General features: G+C 41.9%; 1 protein-coding gene across 2 annotated transcripts; it reads left to right on the plus strand.

Annotated features, from left to right (window-relative positions):
• Positions 1 to 3,003: 3,003 nt before the first annotated feature.
• Positions 3,004 to 21,932, plus strand: olfm2a (olfactomedin 2a; the record flags this gene model as incomplete). 2 transcript variants are annotated; one of them, XM_080512192.1, is made up of 6 exons in its annotated part: positions 3,004 to 3,147; positions 12,829 to 12,978; positions 16,819 to 16,974; positions 18,567 to 18,786; positions 19,385 to 19,491; positions 21,258 to 21,932. In XM_080512192.1, the coding sequence occupies 6 exons, from the start codon at positions 3,004 to 3,006 to the stop codon at positions 21,930 to 21,932; spliced, it is 1,452 nt and encodes a 483-aa protein (XP_080368318.1). The 2 variants fall into 2 exon arrangements, with proteins under 2 accessions (XP_080368318.1, XP_080368319.1); XM_080512193.1 differs by having other exon boundaries at positions 3,004 to 3,141.
• Between the last annotated feature and the right edge of the window lie 1,443 nt (positions 21,933 to 23,375).

Here is a 23,375-nt window from a genome sequence, read left to right on the forward strand (position 1 = left end):
TTTTTATGTTGCCCTGATTGTGTAGGACACATTTTTGGACATGTAATAACTCAGCAGCCAGACTTGACAAACTGGAGTGATCAATGAAAATTTCAGAAAGACAATAGTTTGTAATTTCTTGTACTAAACCTTGGTTAATTATCCAGATTGTTTTATGTACAATTGCATGCTTTTTAAATGTCCAAGATGCATCAAAGATTTTTCTGTTTCACTCTATTACTTTGGCAAGTTGAATGAACTACAATCCATGTTTGAGTCTTTACTGCCACCATGTGAATATATGAATTACTGCAGTCTGTGTTTTAGAGGAAATGTTTCTGTGAATTTTCCTCCCTCCATGAAGCAAGTGTGCAAGAATCCTTAAATGTACCCAGTTTCAACATCATAGATACTAAGATATAATAAAATGCAACTGAACTAAAATGCAACTGTGATATAAATCATAAATTGTCAATACATTTTACATTATACTTCAGATATTATCAAAGTCAAAGTCAAAGTCAGCTTTATTTGTCAAATGTGCTGATTATACAGAAACTCCTAATGGTTTGGAGCTTTATAGACATATAGTCAGATATTATTAATATAATATTAATACACATTTTCTGACAGTCCATGCATCTATCCAGGCAGGCAGGGTAAACCACTGTGGACAGATCACTAGTCCATCACAGAGTGAACATAAGCACAGACTTGAAACAGGGATATTCTCACGGTAAGACACAAGTGCTACACTCAATATATAACACAATCTCAATATATAAGATGAATTTCAAGTTGATACAGTTGAATTTTCTAATTTAAATTATACACTGATATAACTACTAAAAAACAGAAGCAGTGTGTGTGTGTTCCCTTGGATAGATCATTTTCCTTTTCTCTGTAAAAGCTCTGTTGGACATGGAAAAACTGTCACTCTAAACATTTCTGCCATGTTCACCTTTGTATCTCCTTGAAGCTTTCCCCTCAGATCCAGTGAATGACAGCCACAGGCTCTCATTCCAAAGTGTCAGAAAAGCTTTCAGTCCCCTTTCCATTTGCAACCACATGATGGCAGTCTTGTTACAAAAAAATAAATTGAAATAAAGAAACGACAGTGGCGTGGCTGTTGTGGGAGCTAGCAGGTGAGCTGAGGAGGGATGACATTTTTTGGATAGGGCTCAGAAAGCTGTCTCCTCTCATATCACTTCAGAGTACACCCCACACAGAGGAGCCTATATCACTCACCCAGTGTGACTGAGGTGGGGAGGGCTGCCCATCCATTGCTGACAAACTGAATAAGTCAGCAGACCAGGAAGAAAGCAGGAGAGGGAGATGACCTGGCCGTTTTGTCTGTGAGGGCTGTTCTGTCATCATTATGCATCGCTGTTTAGGACATAAAATGACACCGCCAGAGGAGCAGTATCTGCCGAGAAATTCATGCGAGAGGCTTCAAGGGGAAATTTGAGACATCCTCTAATTTCCATACTGCTTTATAACTCATTCGATACAGCCCATAGCTGGGGAAGCGAGTGGAAAATGCATGCAGCTATAATATGGGGACAGACTACTTTTATAAAGTCCATCTCGACTTCAGAACACATCTCACATCTGTCATGAAATAAGCAGAAATCGGGTTTGAGACGAGGTCCCTGGGGTGAAACGATACCAAAACAGGCTGTTGGAATGATATCTGACACTGGCTTACCTGCAGTGATTGTGTTGAAGGCTGCAACCAGATGGATTACAGCGATACAACAATAGTACAACTGAAGCACTCAAGAAGTAACATATAATCCTCCTTTGTTGAAGGAAAGAATGCCACAACATCCAGGTACGGTTTACTTGTGGGTTTTAAATCTCAAGGGTATTGAAAGCTATGATACACTTCAAACTGCAATTTTGCCATTTATGTCAATTCAGACTTTGTTCAAATGTATCCTCATGTACTGTAAAATGACATTTTAATCATATTATCTAATTTTACATTGTTAGTAGCAAGACAAAACTGGAGGTCAATATGACAACGTGGTTATACTAAGTGGAGTGACTTGGTGAGATACTGTAAATTGGCCAGTTATAGGAAGCAGAATGATTGATGGGCAGTCGTCAGCATCATTAATAGCTCACCACCTGCGCGAGTCCACAGGAGCCCCTGGCAAACCTTTCATTGAGCCACCCAGGCATCAAAATCGCCAGTCTTCTGTTAAGCGATGTGATGAGACTACAGGACAGCGTACTCTAGCTCAGATGATACTCAGGTGTCCTGGTCACTTTTACATCACATAACATAGGGCACAGATCAGCCCACCAGAGTCAACATAATTAAGCATCTCTTTACCTCGGAAGTGTGTGCACAAACACACATTTTCACAAACATACACCAAGATGTTGAGCCATAAAAAAAATTTTTTTTAAAGCAAAAAAGAAAAGTCAGTGAATGGGAGCAAATGTGAAAAAAAATGGATACATGCATGCAAAACAGGGCTGGCAGGAACAGAGCAGAGGCTGATAGGGAGGGGATGAGACAGAGGCAGCCAATGCGCAGCTCTGCATCTTGAGGACGAGAGAGAGGGAGAGGGAGAGAGAGGGAGAGAGAGAGAGGGAGAGAGAGGGAGAGAGAGAGAGGGGGAGAGGGGGAGAGAGAGAGAGAGAGAGAGATCAGGAGAGCGAGAAAATGAGAGGGAATGAGAGAGGGAGGGAGGGAGGCAGGGAGGGGGTGAAGCTGAAGCAGTCACTCTGAGAGGGAAGGCTCCAGTGTGACGCTTTTGGATGTGAGCTGCTCTCCTCTTGCCGGTCTCTGTCCATCCCTTTGACTGAGCCGGTGGTCTGTGGGTCAGTTCACTACTCTTCACCAGCTCTGGGCGCTCTGCTGCTGCTCACGCTGAGGCACAAAACTGACTAGTCTGTTTCCTGCCTCGTCTGTCTGGAGCAGAGTGGGCTTGACCGGAGCCGAGGTCTCGAGTAGGGCAGGGAAGGGGTGGCTTTTAGGCCATTTGTGCCGGGGCCCCGCTGGAAGCAAATATGAGCGTTCCCATGTTAAAGATCGGGGCAGTGCTCAGCACCATGGCTATGGTGACCAACTGGATGTCTCAGACTCTTCCTTCCCTGGTGGGACTCAATGGGACCGCCGTCTCCAGAGGGGGCACCTCAGAAAGGATTGTCAGTGTGCGTATGACTTTATTTGCTCTCTTCGAAGTGTGTGCATGTGAGTGTGCAATGCTTTTCTGTGACGATGCTCTCAGGAGTGTAGGAAAGTGAGAATGTGTCAGAGCAGATGAATGAAAGAAAGTGAGGAAACAGTGTGATAACAGCATTGAATTATAGTGTCCTCACTTTTTTAACTACAGCTATACAGGGACTGTTTTCAAAGGATATGTACAGATGGATGGCTTTGCTCTATTATCAAGCTGGATGATGGATGCAGATATGCATGTGAGAGCAATGTTTTAACCAAGCCTGAAGGATGTGCATGTTGGTGTGAGAGTTGCATTAAGGATAATGACGGTGCGTTGTGGGCTTGTGGTTGTGAGTGGTAGTGAGATGAGGCGAACACGGTGTGGACGTCTGTGGTAAATCATATGTTTTTGCCAAGCTGATGGGAAGGAGAAAGTCGTTCTGAGTGATGTTCGGAATGATCCCATCTGTCAGTCACCTCCAGGGTGGGAGGATAGCAGTCAGATTCAGAGGTGATGAAGAAGGCTGAGAGGTTGAGACAGTTTTGAGTATGTCTTATTCCTGCTCCAGCCTTTAAATCTTCTCAACTATTGTAACTTCATCGTGCAGTTAAGACATGAACAGGGCTGGGAATGTTTTCTTTATATATATATATATATAGATATAAAATATGGTACACGCATCTATTATAGGGACAATATTTTGTCACGTTACTTTGCACAGACGCGAATAAAAGTTTTTATTTCTTATTGTGCACACTAGAGGAAAGACAGACAATAACCCAAACAAATTACTAACTTTGTGACTCATCATTAGATAATGATTGTTTTTGCCTTGATCCTGAGTGTTTTCATCGAGTGCTCTCCATAAAGGAAATGTACTGATCTGAATCAAAATAGAATTGAATGTCCCAAGAGGTCTACAGCCATCTGGATGCATGTGCTTGCATGCATGTGTGCACATATCTTTGCGTGAATGTTTGTATCTTAACATACTTCTTAGGCATTCTGATCTCAGGGGAAATGTCCATCTGTTTGAAGATCGTTTTTTTGTTTGTTTGTTTTATTATTTATCGTGGTTTGTTAAAGCACCAATTCCCCACTTCACGTCTCCTTAATGTGGTGTTTTTCTTCTTTGGAGGCAAAAAGAGATTTTGTACAGTGATGTATTGGTGAAAATGTCAAACAGCCTTAACGTATCCTCATCCAATGCCTTCATTCATATGAAAATGAGGCCACTTTGGTACAATATTGAATTGCACCATTGATAATTCCAATTTGAAATGTGTCTTCTATATTGACAACATTAAACTGTTTAATCCCATTGAACACTCACTTTGTCCCTGGAGGGGTAAATCTTTTAATTTTCTATGACTGTATATCCTGTTTTGGGTCAAAGGCAATAAATCTGTTCCCTCATTTATTCTCTATAAACTCATTCGAAATGAGACTCGTGACTTGAAGCTATGTAATTTGCATTTCAAAAGCTAGTGTACAATAAAATATTATAAATAGTTATGAGTGGATATTTTGTTTGGAGGCAACCCTCATTCACTACCATTAAAGAAAAAAAATGCTGCTATTGAACTTCATTTCATCAAAGTTTAATCAAAATTGATGAGGCAGTTTGAAGCTGCCAGGAATTATTACAGTGTTACAGTCTGTTGTGATGGGAAATGTCTTTGCTCTGAGATGGGAGTAAGCTCTCATCTTAGACAATGGCACTGAATAAAACTTTAATGTAAACCTCGCTTCAAAGTGCCATCACTATTAATGAGACATTTTCCTGTGATGATCTTCGAAGCAGTCATGACTCACAAACTGTTTGGAGCTCTAATCAAAGACTATTTAGCTCTTTCTTGTGACACTCTGGTGCTAGCATGCCACTGGCTATTGCTCGCCTGCTCCCCACCCTGGCACCCATGCATGCTGCCTTCCATATTCTCCCAGCTCAGAGCTATTTTCAAAGTCTGCTTCACTTGCTGTCTGTGCCCATCTTCTAACCATCTGATCCAAGAGCACAGATGACTGAGTTTTTGTGTTCTTCTCAGCCATGGCACTAAGCACAACACTGCCTGCATACTACACATCTGGATAGTGCAAAACCATGTTCCTTAATGAGTAGAAGAGACACGGGAACTACAACACTTATGCGGAGCTGGTTTTTATATACAGTGTGGTCAAGACAAGACAAAACTGCCAAGCTGCACACATAACATGACTCGGATAAAAAAATATTTAAAAAAAATATTTTTTATGTAAAAACAAAACTATACAATGTGAAAGCATTTAGTTTATTCAGTTGCACATACAGAGATTTCTGGTTCAGATGCTGATGATATGCTCTTTGATCAGTGATTCCCAACCTTGAGGTCAGGATCTGTTTTTTTTTGTTGTTTTTTTTTTCTAGAATCAGAAACTGATTAGTGACTTTGAAGGCTCCTTCCTTTAAGCATCTATGAGAGTGGGTGTGTCAAACAGTGTTTGGCTGCATTGTGATGTTTGGAATATCAGAGACCAGAAAAGGAGTTCACTGAATATAGGGAATCTAAGAAACACTTCAAGGAAAACTGTCAAGGAACCATTATCAACTGAAATTCACTGAACACTTAAAAATATATTCTGTATTCTACATAAATTCCCTTTATGTTCCATTTGTATAAGCCTGTCTTGGGAAATTGAGTCAATTTCCCACAGTATTGCATTTGACTTCTGAAATAATTGCGTACAGTTTCACAAAAGAACCTTTTATTTTTACAAAGCACTCTGAGGAGGTTATGATTTTTTGTTGTTGTGTGGCAGGAAATCTGATTGAAGTGCTATTCCTCAAGTGGTAGAGGAATGTCTGCCAGACGACTTAAAGTCTGGGACAAAGAAACAGGAAAATGAGAATTAATTTTATAAAAAGTAATTTACCAAGAAGAAATGTTAAGCTTAAATATATTGTGAGATGTTGTTTGTTTGTGTATTATCTGTGTAATCTGGTCAGTTTGATGATGAGCAAATGAGCTGTGTGTTTCATATATTTAAGGGGGAAAAAAGGACAAGACCAAGCTTGACTGACATGAATGGGATGAAAATAGGGGTCGTCAAAGATTTAAACCCTGCTGTGATGTGATTTAAGATTAAAGGAAAAGCTCTTTCAAGACAGGAAATGACTCAAGAAGATATCCTCTGATACTTGCAGAGCAGTTAGCCGAACACTAAAGTCAGTAACTATTGCTTCATTAGTTTATTTCTTTTAAATAACTTCAAGTGAGTGTGCACAAGATGAACATGCATTAATCATAAACTCCTTGTATCTACATAATACTGCATAGGAAGATAGAACAGCAGGGTGTGTGTGTGTGTGTGTGTGTGTGTGTGTGTGTGTGTGTGTGTGTGTGTGTGTGTGTGTGTGTGTGTGTGTGTGTGTGTGTGTGTGTGTGTGTGTGTGTGTGTGTGTGTGTGTGTGTGTGTGTGTGTGTGTGTGTGGTGATACTTCCTTTGAAATCTAAAATAAGAAAGCTGTGAGGCACACGAGGGAATTAAATATTCCCACCATCAAAGGGGAGTAAGGACAACAAATGGCAGCGTACAAAGAGGCGGGAGTGAGAATGTGAATGGGGTCACCAGGCCTCTGTCTGTCAGGATGTCAGACTGTAAACTTAACCACATCCACTGTTGCATCTAATAAAGTAGCTTGTAAAGATTGCTCCTCAGCTATAGATTAAAAATTAAATACTGCTGCAAATCGTGCTTATTGTGTTGCTTTCAAATAAGCTTTATTTGGCTTTTGAATCTGACAGGTGTCTTTTAAAGCTTGGCCACTGTAATCTCATTTGAAACTGCTATGTACAATAACTTATTACACGATAGCCTGTGCACAAAGCCGTATTGATTCCAGACTGGGAATGCAAGCTTTTAGCAAGCTTCATTAGTCATCATGAGTGTCATTTCAACCTGCTGAACTCAAGCCTGGATCAGCACTGCCTCTTTAAAATGAAATCTGATGAGCACACAATTCACACAATTCTGCGATCCAAATTTCCACCAGTGAAGCTCCGCCTGTGTTATAACAGTTTATACAGTGTTTTCTCACACGAGGCACCCTGGCACTCATTCGACTCTCTTCTCTGTTTAGCACCGAACGTGATAGAGCGTTCTTGTGCCGATGTAACAGCGGCACTGATGCCAAACACTTGTCACAAGAGCACCTGGCATGGCGCAAGCAAGCAGCCCCAAAAAGTATGAAATGTGAGCTCCTTGCTCGTTGAATACTGGTGAGTCTTTTTTTCCTTTTAATTCAAAACTGAGCATCCACCTCCACTGGGGAGGGAGAGAAAAAAAATCCAACAAATGCAGGCATCCACTGTCATTCAAGAGAGATCTGAATTGGAAAAAAGTGAGCCACAGATGGAAGGTGAGCAGGACACCGCTCAGAGGAGTGGCAGCCATGGGAGTGATGGAGTGGGAGAGAGTGAAAGGCAGCAGGGAAGGAAAGGGAGGCAGCAGGGAGAGGGACATGATGAGTTTATGAGTCATATTATTGACTGGCAACCACACTGTGCTGATTGTGGTAATCGGTTTTCCTTGGGAGCGAAAAAGAAGCGGGGACTTCGCTCTGAGTCTTCATTGAGTTTTATTTTAAAGGCCAACAGCTGGCTTGTACATAGAGGATTGGCTGATTGTTCATTTTAAAATGTGCCGGTGTATATATGCTTGTCTATTTGTATGTATTCACGTATAGCAATGAGGAACAAAATGAGAAAAATGAGATCTGATTTCTTGGCCATAATATAGATGGAACTGAGCTCTGTGCAGCAGAAACAGATGTTAACTGGGGACAAGTGCTGAGGAAAGTTAATGTCTGGCAAAAACACCACGTTGCAGAGAGAGAGTGAAAGTTACATAAATAAAGCTGGCATTGAAGGATAGAAATGGGAGCCAGACAGATTATATAGCTGGTACTTATTATATTGTTAGCCTGACTTTCAGACTAACTCTCCTTGGTGTTTCACATTATCATTACCCATCTCCAAATCATTGTTCTTTCAGTTCTCCTGCTCCTACGCAGTACAACTTCAGTACAGTTGCAGTTTCTGCAGATGTGATGCTCTGCTTTGTGCAGTGGTCAGTTCGCTCCTGTGTCTCAGGACTTGTGCCCGTTTGCCCCTTCCGCCTGCTGCTTATGAAAGTTATAATAGACTTCTCGTCATGCTCATAAAGAAGAGAGCTGCAGATTTATGATCTCATTTAACTCTGGCTTCACCGCAGCCAGCTCCAGTCCCAGTTTAATGAAACGCCAAAGGAAGTCCATCCTGCAAGTCAATTTTGCTCGACCAGCCCAAATGTCTAATTGAATAATTCCCCTGAACTTTGTTAATCACGGAAACTACAAGGCACTGTGCTGTGGAAAATCACTCTGATCATCACACAAGTCAGGTAAGAAGTGATGAGAATGTTCCTACAGCAGTGACCTGATATTGTACACAGCATATAGAAAACATCAGAACAGCATTTCTGTTTCATCTCTCCCAGCAATGACTCAAGTCGTCAATCAGCACTGCAACTGGGCATTATTTGGACAGCGCTCGAGGAAATTAGAGATGTTTTTTTCTCCTCCCTGTCAGCCTTTTCAAAACCACAGGGTTTCCTCTTTGCCTGAGTGTATCAGTAACACCTACTTTAATCAGTTTTCGTTGGGGAGAATGGAAGGTTGTGGTTGGAAGATATGCCAGAAGCTGATGGTGAGGATTCATATCATGCTATCAAATGTGATGCCATGGGAGGACAGAGAACCCCGGGGCGGGACGAAAGGGGCAAGCCAAAAATCTCAGAGTCATTTTCATTTTACTCAGTGCGCCCTATTGATTTTTTCCTTGCGCTTGCCCTCTGTGGTTTCCCGTTGTTTTCATTGCTGTTGTTATCTTCCTTAATGTGCTTTTGCATGGCGGCCATGTGACAGCTTCAAATCTGGTGCTTACATGTATTGTATATTACCCCTCACATCTAGTGGGTGAATTTCTGGGACAGTGAACTCAGCGCCTTCTCGGTGCTAAAACCAATGACTGTGTCTTGGAGGGGAGGATTATCCCCTCCGAAACCTGAAGTGCCCCAGCTAGCCGCCACTGATGGTATGATAATGATGATAGCACAGGTTATGTTATCGTCCCTAACCAGGCATAAGAGTCTAATGCACTGCCTTCCCAGTGTGTGTAAACACTATTCACCCTCTATTCCACCCTGCATATACTGAGCTTTTTTGGGATTACACTGGATATTGAGAAATGTGTTTTTTGCCACAGCTAATGAAATAACTGATAGACTAACAATCCTAAATGAACCTGTGTCAATGACCCATTCTTTATTACAGAGAGGCAACTTCATCATTTTTTTTTTAGATTAATGCACCAGTGTTCCAAAACATATTCAAATTTACTACAGTCACTGTGAGAGATCATTGGTTTATGAGCTTCAATATATAGATCTCCGTGCAGCTGACTTAAGACAGAAAGCACCAGGGCAAAGCACATTTGCATTTCAGAATTACCTCTTCCCTCCTGCCCTCTAAACTGCCACTGTGATGAGAATGAGGAAGTTAGTACAAAATGGATAGGTGGGTGGTAATGAAATTGGAACCGATTCAAATCAGCTCTTAATTCCAGCACAGCATTTATGAAACATTAATGAAGAGAGGGGAAGATGTGTTGCTGTGAAGTCTCCCAGGCTCAGGATCAGCACAGGAAGAGCCCCAGCATGGGCTTAAACATGTTGGAAAATGAAGAAAGTATTATAATGGAGATGCCATGTCTCCAATATCACTGCAGAATTTTGTCCCGTTGTACTGCGCATTAAAGTGTCATTACAAAAAAAGAAAAGTCACACTGACACCAACTGTCTGCCTTTGAAGCACGGAGAAACATAAAAAATTAATGCACACTTCTGCAATCATTCGCAACAATCTTTTCAAACCTAAAAATGAATATCTGGTGCGTGGGCAGACCACCCCCGCATGTATGGATATGAGATCATTTAATTGAAAGCTGCACGTATTGTCGCATTGACTAACTTACCGGTAAGTGGATTCTGCAGTTTGAAGCCAACTTCCACCTGTTAACACGGCAGGGTATCAACTGTAATGAGAAGCTATTGTATCCTGCTGTGGCTTTACTTACTGTAGCATCTCGCACACATCCACAGAATTGAAGCAGGTGTTTCATGTGCCCTCTCATTCTGTAATATGTGGTTCAACTGCAGGAATTTATAGAGAAAAACAAACTCTCTGAAGCTACTTCAATATTGTATGTTGTGTAACACCGGTGGTCAAAATGCATGAATTATTTAATATACACTCGCCCATCATTTCATTAGGTACACAGTCCAGTGAAAGACAGTAAAACAGCTCTGTAATAGATTGTGTTTTTATCAAGGTAATTATATTTACTTTAGCTTGGAATCATCTCTGAAGTTTTACGTTCACGACATGTTTAATTTTGAAATGCCATTGAGGTTTTTGCACTATATTAAAGAGACATCTCTCGATATGATGCAGGGCAGTCACAGATCCTCAAAATGAACATTAGGCTTAATTCAAATCTCCCTGACAATCTCAAATGTGAACATTATTACTATTGCATAGGCAGAATTTGCGGTTGAGCTGATGGAATGAATCACATTAGACTGTATCGAATGAAGTGGCTATTCAGGGGATATGTACGTCAGCTGATATGTACAGAAATACACTGGCACGCTGACAGAAATACCTCGACACAAATGAGCAGTCACCCACACGTACACTACAGCAAATCAGAAATCTTGACAGCTGAGTGAAATGCAGGCAGTGGAACAGGCAGAAAAATAAGCACCACCTTTCTGCCCCTCGGCAATAGCAGCATGAAAGACCGTCCAGAGGCCATTGAGAGAAACAGGAGAAAGCTCTGTGTTGAAAGCTGCTTCTTTTGTCCCAACTGCTGCTACTGTAGGCCTCTGTTGTCTCTTCACCTATCAGCCTTCCGATCCATGATTGCCTCAAAGAGGGAAGGAGTATGATAAGAAAGGTGCTGACTGACAGAAAAACTGGGCAAGTCAGTGCAGATATTGTACAAAGACTCATAAATCTGCCGCGATATAGGGAATAAGACAAATTCCACACAGTCATTCACACAGCGTAGACGTTCAGTAACATTAAAATATTACTTATGTATGTACATAACACCAAAGGACTAGAATAGTCAATTAAATTTACATGCATTTGTCTGAGAATTTCATGAGTCTACTTAATATGCATGGAATATAAGAATACATAAATTCAAATAAAAATGTCTAATTAATGCCATTACTGAGAATGTGAGTGAAAATACCCAAGTCCTGTCAGCCACAATTCAATTTGGAGTAAGTCAGTTTTCAGACTCACTCATTCAGAGGCTGTGAGCGGAGAGCTGGGCGGAAAAGGGGAGAGGGGATGGCGTGTCGAGGGACCGGCAGGAGTGACAAGATGTGACAGTGAGCACATTGGCTCACAGGGTGGCTACTTTTCACTCCAATCACACCGTCCCCTTGTTCCCCAAGACATTTTAATCGGATCCTCCCCACCCTCACCTCCTACCCCAACCCAAGGAGACGAGAGCGCTGCACAGCACTGCTCGTAAGTAAAGCAGGGCGGAGCTACGGGAATTTATATCCAGACTCTTCCTTTCACTTATGAAAAAGGCTCTTTAATTTCATCACTCAAATGGCGGTTCTTTCTCTCATTACATTGTACTTCATATGCTGACTGTGTGTAAATGCAGTGTGAATGAACGGCTCACCACAGCCCGGGCTTTATGCATACATTGAGTGCTTGTATGTGTGTATGTGGTTGTAGGCACGCAGCACTACATTTGATTGGATTAGTCAGACAGAGACATCCATCCTTTTAGCCTCAGCCCCTCCTCCACTGGAAACGGACTGCATTATCGATCCTGAACAGCTCCATTTCCTTTCTGTGTCCAAACTTATTAGATGCTCCACTTTCACACAGCCTGGCCAACTCCCACCTCCTTTCTCTCTTCTTTGTAATCCTAATGTTTCTCACATTTGTCTTTGTCTTTCTCCTTCTCAGTCAAGCTCTTTCTGTGAAGTTGCTGTGCTTTCGAAGCCTCCGTGTCTATGCTCTTGTCTCATCTTCATCTACACTTTATCCTTTCTATTGCCTTTGTACCATCTCTCTCCTTTGGGATCTTTACTACGACGATTGGCATGTCTGTCAACCTCTGACTTCTCTCTTGCTCCCCAGTTAATGCTGAAATTAGACAACAACTGATTTGAGGGCATGACCTGCCATTATTCACCTTTGTTAAAGAGTTCATTTTGACAGAGTTGCAAAGAGAACAATAATGCAATGGAGAATCCACAGCTAAGTTACGGTGACAGAATGGGTGCAACTAATCATCATATAGAATGTATCAAAGAGGTCTTTGCTCTTATAAACACTTTCCACAACTATTTCAAGTTTTGGATGACTCTTTTGGTTTAGAAATGTTGTATGAGAATGCAAGACTGACTGATGATGTGTGCTGGCAGAATTAAATATCTCATCTGCACTTATGCATTTTGAAAACCTGCGTGGTTGCACAGTAGATAAACAACAGCAGACAGAAGCAAGACATCTTTCCATAGTCTAAGATATATGTCTCTCTCTCTGTTCCACCAGGCGCTTTACCCAAGTCCAGAGGAAGGCTGGCAGATCTACAGCTCAGCACAGGACGCAGATGGGAAGTGTATCTGCACCGTGGTCGCACCGGCCCAGAACATGTGTAACCGCGACCCACGCAGCAGGCAACTCCGCCAGCTCATGGAGAAGGTGACAGCTGTCAATACATCTCGCTCACTTTGAGACACGACTGCTCCCCGCGCACAAACACAAACCGCCACACTGCGCTCGTGTCTGGCGCCGTCTGTCACATGCAGGCTGCTGAAGTGAACAGTCTTCTTTTACCTCACAGTGAACCAGTCAAGCAAACGAACGCGACATTCACAGGATTAGTTTTGAGCAGCGCAGTTTGTTAAAGTCAATACATAATGAAGTATATTTATAATCCTAACCCTTTATGGGCCGTGTATCTTTAAAATTACTCATATATTTATGGCAATTTAAAGAAACTTTTTTTTTTTTTTTAATGCAACTTATTTTGGGAGAGGAACTTAGTAGGCTTTAACAACACTTAAAAAAAAAATGCCCATTAAAAGGTGAAAAAAACTGGATATATTTAGCCTTAATCTCCTAATGCTTTGGATGTGAATGAAAATCAAGGAAACTAATAATATATATATAAAGCAGTGACAATAGCAAATGTTTATACGGTCAGAGGGAGATCATGGAGACTACCTACCTTGTTGATTTTTCCTACATGCCTGTCACATATGACTAAGAAAAAGTGCATATAGGAAAACCTTTATTTTAACAGCTAATGAATCTACATTCGCAAAGTGTTTTTGACCCACAGCTCATTGTGTGCAAATACTTTTTACTGTCACTGTCTTGCAAGCACACACACACGCATGCACGCAAAATCTAGTGACAATACATTTGCGCCCTTTCCTCCATGCACACCATTGTATAAATACTTTAAGTTGCTTAATGGCTCTTGATTCATTGGGCAACCAAGCATGGCATTAATTGTTTTATTTCTTTTGTATACTGAAAAGTGTAGATTAAGTTAAAAATAAAGAAATAAACTGTGTGTATGAACAGAAAAAGTGAGTGCCTGGAAGCCAGCAAGTAGAATAAAGGGTATGAGACAGGAGGGGACTGACAATGATGTGGTCTTGTGAGGAGAGATGGGCATAATTCAGATGCCTTATAGGCGCTGAGGCCCTTATGGATCAATAAGACACCTGACTTCATACTGCATTCATTCTCATTGAAGTTTCTCTTTCTCCCTCACAGTTTCTGTCTGTTGCTGTTTCATGCACAAGTTCATACAGATAAAATCTCTGCTCATACTCACTTTAAAAGAAGTGCCGGCAGAGTCCCACAGAAAAGGCTCAGTCTGACAGAGTAACAGATGGAATTGACAGACAAAACTATTCACAGAAAATGACTGAGGCATCCTCGATTCGTGAAATGCATGCACATGCACACAGACACACATAAGATATGAGTATATTATTCATGTTTTCTGTATGTGTGTGTGTTTGTGTGCGAGACTGTGCCTTATAGTGTTACGAATACTTGTGTCGGCAAGTCTTATGAGTGTGCAAACCTGAAGACTGCACAGTAAATGTTTCATACAAGTTGCAGTTTTGTGTGCTTTTTACTACCAATAGTGCTCTTCAAACATCCCACAATGAGTTTATGTTTGATTGAGTCTTAATTTACTTAGAATGGAAGATGTCTCTAACTCTGTGTGAAGGTGCATCACTTTCAGGCAAACAAGTCCACTTTAAAAAAAAATGTGCATTCAACTTTTTTTTCCCATTGTTTTGACTTGTCTGTTAATTCTACTGGAGATTATTATTTAGTTGCATTTAATTCAATTTTAATATGGCTGACTCTGTGTATACCTGCAGATATCTGGCTGCCCTTCCGCCCCCTTTTGAACCCAGTGCATGCGGCAAAGCGGTTTAAATAGACCAGATCTGCAAATCCTCTCACTGTCGCAAAAAAGTCAAGGATACACCAACAATGTGACTTTGGTGCTGTGTTCAATGAAAACTAACCTTGTGTATAAACTTTGATGCAGGTCTGTGAAGCAGACAAAAGACTATTCAAAGCAAAACTGCCCTACAAGAATCGTACTGCACTCACTCAGAACACTTTTCACCTCTGCCTGACTGATTGAGTTGAGATGAAAATAAGATAAAATGAGTTTTGTAGGCAAAGCCAGGCATACACAGGCCAACGAATCAGGATTCAGTGCAGTGAATCATCACACTGGACATCAAGCAGATGCATCTGCAACTGTTTGGGAGTGGAGGACAGTGAGGATGAGAAGGATGCTATGTGGCCAAAGCAAAGTGTGAAATGCTTGTGTTTGCTGATCAGTCACAACAGCTCAGCAGATTGAGCCTTTTCAACTGCCACCCGAGCATTGGAGGATGGTCGCGCTGCCTTTGTTTGGGCTCCAGGCAGTAGGGACGTTTTACTCTCATTCCTCAGACTATTCCATATGTACTGCTGTCAAACAAGTTTGTGAAGAAACTATTTTCTGTCCAAATATTCCGTACCCGCTTGATGAAGCATGTGGGAGACAAGCTGGGCGTAGAAAACTAACTGGACACAAAGTAGTTGAGTGGGCTGTCAGAGAGTAGGCATGTCGGGCATTTGGTGCAAAACAGACTCCATGCCAAACTGTGACCTTACAGAGTTAGGTCTGTTTTTGTTTTTGTTTTTGTTCGGAGTGCTATGAATGTTTCGTGTGCTTGAAGTTTTGAAGGCGCACGACCGTGCAGGCGGGACTCTGTTTGTGTGGGTAGTCGGACATATTTACACGTGAGCCTCCTCTATGCACGTTAGCGCTGTAACGTTTGTCGACATTCGCATGGTTCCTGGCCCGTTCAGTGCAATGTGCAGGAGATGAGGGGGCGTACGAAGCAGTAGGCTGGTTATGCAGCAACGGAGTGGGAAGAGAAGAGTGAGCGAGGCGAGTACTTTAAAAATTAAACGTAGTGCAAACAGAGTCCACTGAGAACCAAATCCAATAAACACCTACCTAATTGCATGTTTACTTTTCCACGGGGTTCACTCTGTTACATTCAGTATGGAACCTTTAATTTGTGTATACTGTCATGATTCTAATAAAGGCACGCTTTTCTTATTTTATATCTGGGGTGTATTTGTAAGCTATGCACCAATAAACAACCTGTTGACTTCTATCCATTCTTCTGATCTGTGAAAGAATTGATTATTTGTTACTTTATTTAAAATAACAGTGTGGCTTGTATTCCTCTCCTGCTCTCCACTACCCAATATATGCCATGGCACATTTGGTAGAGGGGCTTTCATTTCCCCTTATTCCCTTCTTTGTTACCCAGTTTGAAATGATATCACTTTTTATATGAATTGGAATATTGCAATAAAGAAATGCAATAGACAGATGACTTAAGGGCAATCAATTTTTCCCATACTTGCATATCCCTGTGGAGCTGCAACTAATCACATACATATTGAGTCTGGAGTTTATTGAAGGGCAAACGCACTGACTGACCAACACATCCACAGCTCAGGGCTAGGAGTTTTGTCTACGTTGAGTAACCTAAAAATTGATTTTAGATTTGTTTTTTTTCTTTAACTTTGAGACAAAAAGTAGAAAAGAACTTATAAACAATCCATATCCTCCCCCAAAAGGCAGTGTAGATATTTTTGATACAAGTTGCTCAGGTTCATCTGTTTTCCTTTTTCAAAAGATATTTTTGGAAATACATAGCATCAATTTACATGTGAAATGCAATTTAAAATAGAAAATAAAAAGGGCCAGACTGAATATTCGCTGCCTATTATATCAAAGCAGTAAACAATCAGTGACTAGTATTACAGCCGGCCGGAAAGTGTGTTTGTTTTGGTGTGTCTACCAAGTTTAACTTAAACAATAAATTTGAAGCACAGTGACAATTTATTCATTCATTTGTTTCGGGGGATTTGTTTATAACAAGCATCATTAATAAAGAAGCGACTGTGTGTTTGGCTGCATGCATGTGACAGGTTCAGAACATTAGCCAATCGATGGAGGTGCTGGACCTTCGAACATACAGAGATCTACAGTATGTGAGGAACACGGAGAGTTTAATGAAAGTGGTGGACGGGAAGCTGAAGGTAGCGTCTGAAAATCCCCGGAGCCTCAATCCAAAGGGCTTTCAGGTAAATTGTTTGTATTGTTTTCTGCATGGTGTTGATGTAGCACTTCTTGCCACACTTGTTCCAATGCATTGCAATCTATTTCGTCCTTCACACGCAATAAAATTATATGACTCACAATTAGCTGCCACATATACATAGATGCAAATATTAGATTCCATTACTATATGTGAGTTTTTGACTTACACAGAGGAATTCATTGTGAATACACACGCTCCTAAATTATTGAATTCCTGAAACTCAATGAAGTGTGGGTTTTTTTTCATTTCCTCTTATTCGCCCTCTCTCCCTTCCCATCTGCTATATACACTTAACATTCTTTTGTCTGCTTTCAGATAACAGGCACATATATTCACATTTGTCCATACCTTATCTCTGTACAAGTTAGAGTATAGCTGCCATTACCGCTGGGCCTTTTGTCTTCCTGTCAGCAACCTGTCTCTCCGAGGCTTTCGCTACATTTCTCACAGATATTAGATGGGCCATAAAATAGTTTGATTAAAAGATGCCCCGATAAATGCTAAGTGTGCTTTACTGCTCGGCTCACGCTTCTGCACGGGGACAACTATTCAATGGCTATATGTTTTCCCTTCATGGTGTTTCATGAAGGCCATTCCAATTAAGCGCTTATGAAATTATCCAGCCTGAAATGAGTGAGAGATGCAGAACGAATAGTATTTTGGTTCCACATTTGATGCATGGGAATCAGAGTAAAAAAAGCAGGATTTGACCAGAGCAGGTTGGCTGATGAATGCGTGCAGCTTAAAGTTGCCGATGGCAAAGCATGGGAGATTAACGAGAGTGAATTTTTGTGGCTTGAAAAAGTGAAAATGAGATTTATGATGTGGCGCCACAGGGGTGAGAGCTGCTCCATCATCAGATTTACGATAAACCTTAACAAGGAGGAAACAGCCCCTCCTGTGGCGACCACACTCTATTGATACACCTATTTCTCTCTTGAGCTCGGCACATTCCATGCAGGCAGCTTCATTCTCCTGCTGCGTCCTGCAATCCCATCTATGGACACATTGTTCTTTTCTCTTCTGCATACAACAGTGAGGCATTGCCCTAGTTTGCAACTTGCAGGTCGTGCTTGAGACTGCAGGTGAAATTTAATCGCCTGAAACAGATGACGGTAAATAGACTTCTGGCCAAGTTGAAAGTGATGTGTTAATCTAATGGCTTTCACGTCAACACAGAGCACAGTCAAGGGAAATACATCTATAGTTACAGATGGAACTCTGTGAAAACCTTTTCCAGGAACCAAAAAAGTGAAAAGGATATATTGAAAAACGAAACATCAAAAATCATTCCCTGACAAAGTGAAATAAAAGGAAACCTGAAATGTGAGCATCCATTTCTTAAAATATTAGGAAATTGAAAAAAACAAAAATCTCTCGGCTACATAATTGGAGGAAGTCTGCCAAATGGTCCAGATTGAGACAAAACCAGAAATGGCCCCAGGAGATTGAGTTGCCGCCTCCTCTGTGCATGATTTCCTCCACTGACCAGCACAGTCCGCCTTCTCCTCTGTCCTCATTATTCTCACTACCCATGCGTTTTGCCATGTCTCCTTCCCTGTGATAACTATCTAGGAGTTGAAAGACAAGGTGACCCAGCTGCTCCCCCTGCTGCCAGTGCTGGAACAATACAAGACCGATGCCAAGATGATCTTGCGTCTACGGGAGGAGGTGAGGAATCTGTCCTTGGTGCTCATGGCTATCCAAGAGGAGATGGGGGCCTACGATTACGAGGAGCTGCGCCAGAGAGTTCTGCTACTGGAGACCAGGCTCCACTCCTGCATGCAAAAACTAGGTATACACAATATATGCTAATTCATTTGGGCGGTTGGATGTGTGGTTATCCATTTATTTATATCTCAAATGTATCTCATCATGTTTAAACAACTGGAAGTTTTGGCATCCGCACTGCAGAAAGGACTTAATGAGTACCTTAAGATCACCAATGTTCAAAGTTGCATCTCATGACTTTAATCATCTGCATGAATTAGGAAACAATAGCTCAAGAATTCTAAATTAATAATTTATTTAATTTCTTTTATTCAATATGTTAAAATTGATGATTTTACAAACATGTAAGCTGGTGACCGAAGAGGAAAAACAGCACTTCGCTCATTACTTGCTCAACTTACCAGGATTAAAACAAGTCTTCAGAAACGTTTATGCATTTCTGAGCACCACGTGTATTTTAAAGAATTATTTCAATTTCTATCAGAAAACATAAAGCCAAGTCTGGTACAAAATCCATACGTGTGTGTGTGTGTGTGTGTGTGTGTGTGTGTGTGTGTGTGTGTGTGTGTGTGTGTGTGTGTGTGTGTGTGTGTGTGTGTGTGTGTGTCCTCTTGAGTAAATAGGTAAACATTTCTTTTTACCTCTTTGACTTTGCCCTCCAGGATGTGGGAAGCTCACCGGCGTCAGTAATCCCATCACTGTGCGTGCGTCAGGCTCGAGGTTTGGCTCCTGGATGACAGACACAATGATACCCAGCTCAGACAACAGAGTGAGTTTCTCAAGCTCTCGTCAACATGTTGTTTTGCAACAAATGGGATATTTTGTTACCAACTAATACTGAAGTCTATCAGCTACTCATTAAAAAAGGCAACACCCCCCCACAGCAGAGTTATCACAGTGTTCCAGTGACGGATCGACTGTTTTGCCTGAGCAGGACTTGTCATGAGCCCTCGAGAAGCAGAGACTGGGAGAGAAAGAGGAATGCAAAGCTGAGTCACTGATGAATAGCATCTTTTCACTCCACCCTGTCGTCCTCTGTCACTACAACTGCTGCTGATTGATCACTTTATCATCACTGGAGGAATGAATGACCTGTTTGGGCTAAACTTTTCTAAATCACCTGGGTAATTACAAAGAGGCTGCCGAAATGCTTTGGACCCGGCTGACGTAGTAATGGCTGAAACTGATTAGGCTTGACGTGCAGTTTCATATGGGCAGCCACAGTGGAAGTGGGCAAAGAAAATCCACACAAGAGGGGAATGAAGTGATGAAAATGTGTGATGTATAGTGAATGGGAACATGGTGTTGTTGGAGAGGTTGAAGAATGGATGATTAGTCATCTGGAGGGAAGAAATGAAACGGGTGAAGATGAAGAGGAGAGATGAGGTTGGTCTTTGGCCTCTTCGCAATGACTCATAACAGGCTAAATAGGTATTGCTGACAGGAAAGGTCAGCTTCTGTGATTGAATGGCCTGATCTTTGTCTTTAATCACTTGACATGCTGCAATCATGTTAGACTGCGTGGCTCAATCTCTCATCGCATTAATAGAGAGATACATCAGCCGCGTCACATCACCATCCACAGCAATCATTATAATCATATTTGGGAAATGCCAATGTCGCTCATGAGCCAAACAGATGAGAGAAGAAACTTGGTCTGGAGCTTCAGCTTGGCTCGGTTCCCACTCAGCTCCAGGGACTTATTTAGCAAGCGCAGGAGAAACAATGCCTAATGCTCCATAATCTCCCCTCGTCCATAATTCAACTGCTGTACCTCTCAACACCCTCAACTCCTCCCATACCCTTCCCCTCGCCTCTCTGCAATCGGAAAATGCTTATTCCACACCTTAGAGGGAGGCGGGAGTGGGACAAGAGGGAAAACGGGAGAAAAATGATGAGAAGAGATCCAGAAAGAGAGCTGCATCTTAGCAAAGCACTCCTTGATATGTTAAGGGCATAATAAATATCTAAGCCAACTGTGGCTTAATTGAATGAATTAAAAGCTGAACTGGGCCTCAGCGGAAGTACTGAGGGAATGAGAAGGAGACACAGCCAGTGAGGGGCCATGTCAGTGGAGAGATCCGCTGAGAGTGCTTGAGGAAAAAGATAGAGTTGCTAAATGGATTGATTTTCTGTAAATGTGGACTGGAAAGGGCAGGGAGCACAAGCAGTGGTTGACTGCAAAGCGCAGGCAACATCTTCACCCCCACATACAGGAGAGATCAATAGTCCTACACACACGTACGCGCGCGATCGAGCATGCACAATTTCATGAGGGCGTACATGCACGAACACACAAACAAGTACAGATTTACCACAGCGGCGTGGACACGTGCACGCGCACATCTTTAGCTTGCCCTGGTCCTTACCAGTCGCAATAATGAAGCATCACTTAAAGTGTTTTTGAAGAAAGACATGCTAGATGGGACACAACAACTTCCCCTATGACCTTCAGATCATCTCATTATATCCTTCAGTTTGACCTTTCTTCCGAGTGGGATTTATTTTTCTTCTTTTTTTTTTTCTCCCCCACAGGTGTGGTCCATGGATGGTTACTTCAAGGGGCGGCGTGTCCTGGAATACCGCACAATGAATGATTTCATGAAGGGCCAGAACTTTGTGCAGCACCTGCTGCCACACCCCTGGGCTGGTACCGGTCACGTCGTCTTCAACGGCTCATTGTACTACAACAAGTACCAGAGCAACATTATCATCAAGTACCACTTCCGTTCTCGAAGTGTGCTGGTGCAGCGCAGCCTGAGTGGGGCTGGCTATAATAACACCTTTCCGTACTCCTGGGGAGGCTCCTCTGACATCGATCTGATGGCAGATGAGAACGGCCTCTGGGCTGTTTACACCACCATCCCCAATGCTGGGAACATTGTCATCAGTCGCCTGGAGCCCCAGAGTCTGGAGGTGCTGCAGACTTGGGACACAGGCTTTCCCAAGCGCAGTGCAGGAGAATCTTTTATGATCTGTGGCACACTATATGTCACCAACTCCCACCTGGCTGGTGCCAAGATCTATTTTGCCTACTACACCAACACATCAAGCTACGAGTACACAGACATCCCATTCCACAATCAATATTCTCACATCTCCATGATGGACTACAACCCCAGGGAGAGGGTCCTGTACACCTGGAATAATGGACACCAGGTGTTGTACAATGTCACACTGTTCCAGGTCATCAAGACTTCTGGGGACTGAGGCTGAACCTTCAGACTGATCCACTGAAAAAAATGCTGTGATTATTGTTGGGGGGGGGGGGGCATAAAGAGCTGGGTGGAGGTGGGTACATATTGTGGGAGGTGTGGGCTGGGAACTTCGGTGTTTGGGGCATAGGATTCGATTTTTTAAGACAATTTCAATCTTCATAGAGTGCTATTCACATTCTCGAAAAACACTGACAGTCGAGTCAGTTAAGATACAAAGACTGAGAGCTTCTCTTTTTTTTTCCTTCTGTAATGAGTAAGCATGGTTCTTTTTATTTGTGATGAAAAATAAATATCCTCTTTACCATTTATCACCTCGTATGGCATCACTTTGAAAACCAAGCTTTTCTGTATGAAAACCTATGTAAAGTCATGGCTTCGAACTCTGAAAGCATCAACAGATAAAGCCTTTCTTTTGGAGGTGGAATTATGTCACATCACAGCAGAAGATTTCCTGGTTCAAACGTGCTGGAATGCTCGACCGGAGTGGGTTTCATCCTGGTGCTCAAACTCAATCGCTCAATCCAAAATCCTGCTGGTTGAGTTATTTAATCACTCAGAATTATCCAAAGGTGTGAAAATGTGTGTGAGTGATTCTCGCCTCGTGATGGACGGGCAACCTGTCAAGCGTGCCTTGACGGTACTTTGTCTTTCACTCAATGTCAGCTGGGATAGGCTCTAACTCAACAACCTGAGACTGAATGAATTATAGAAGCTGATGTGTGGAGAAGAAATGACAATACAGAAATAAAGTCTCATTTTACTGAAATCTCACTGAGCTAAGATGAAATTAATGTTGTCACCAATCTACAACAATTCATATACTAGAATAACTATTTCCAGTAGTTAGTAGCTATTAGTTCTACAACCAAAGGCTTGACATGATGTCGTGACAACATACGTAAACTGAAAAGGCAATTTCGAGGTCTAAAATAAACCTTAAAGTTTAAAGCTTTCTATTCATTTCTTCCCCATCTTGAAAAGCCAGGCATATGGTTCTGAGCATTCCGGGTTATGCTGTCATATACCGAGACAGTGCTGTATTTAACTGCAACAGGCCTCACTTACATTTGATTTGGCCAAGGTAAATCTAAAGTGAAAGCAAAATATCAGGTGTAAAGAAGAGGTGGTGGCACCAGGAGTCGGAAACAGCATGGCGGTAATGCGAGACACAATGTAAAAGGTGTTTACATCTGAGCAAAGACATGACGCTTTGCAGTTATTGTTGCTTGTCAAGCTCCAATTTGCTTTAATTGTGTTAGTCACACAGTTTCTCTCAAGTGCTTCTGCAGAGGACTCAAACAAAAAGCACACAGCAGGGACACCGCTCACGAGCAATTCTTAAACTGCAAACTTTTTATTGCATCTTTTTTGCATCTTTTTTCTTTTCAATATTTACTATTGAAAATATTTATGTGGCCATATTGGCATTTTCTGT

This window comes from Blennius ocellaris (genome assembly GCF_963422515.1).
Source record: "Blennius ocellaris genome assembly, chromosome: 16".
Classification (NCBI taxonomy): domain Eukaryota; kingdom Metazoa; phylum Chordata; class Actinopteri; order Blenniiformes; family Blenniidae; genus Blennius; species Blennius ocellaris.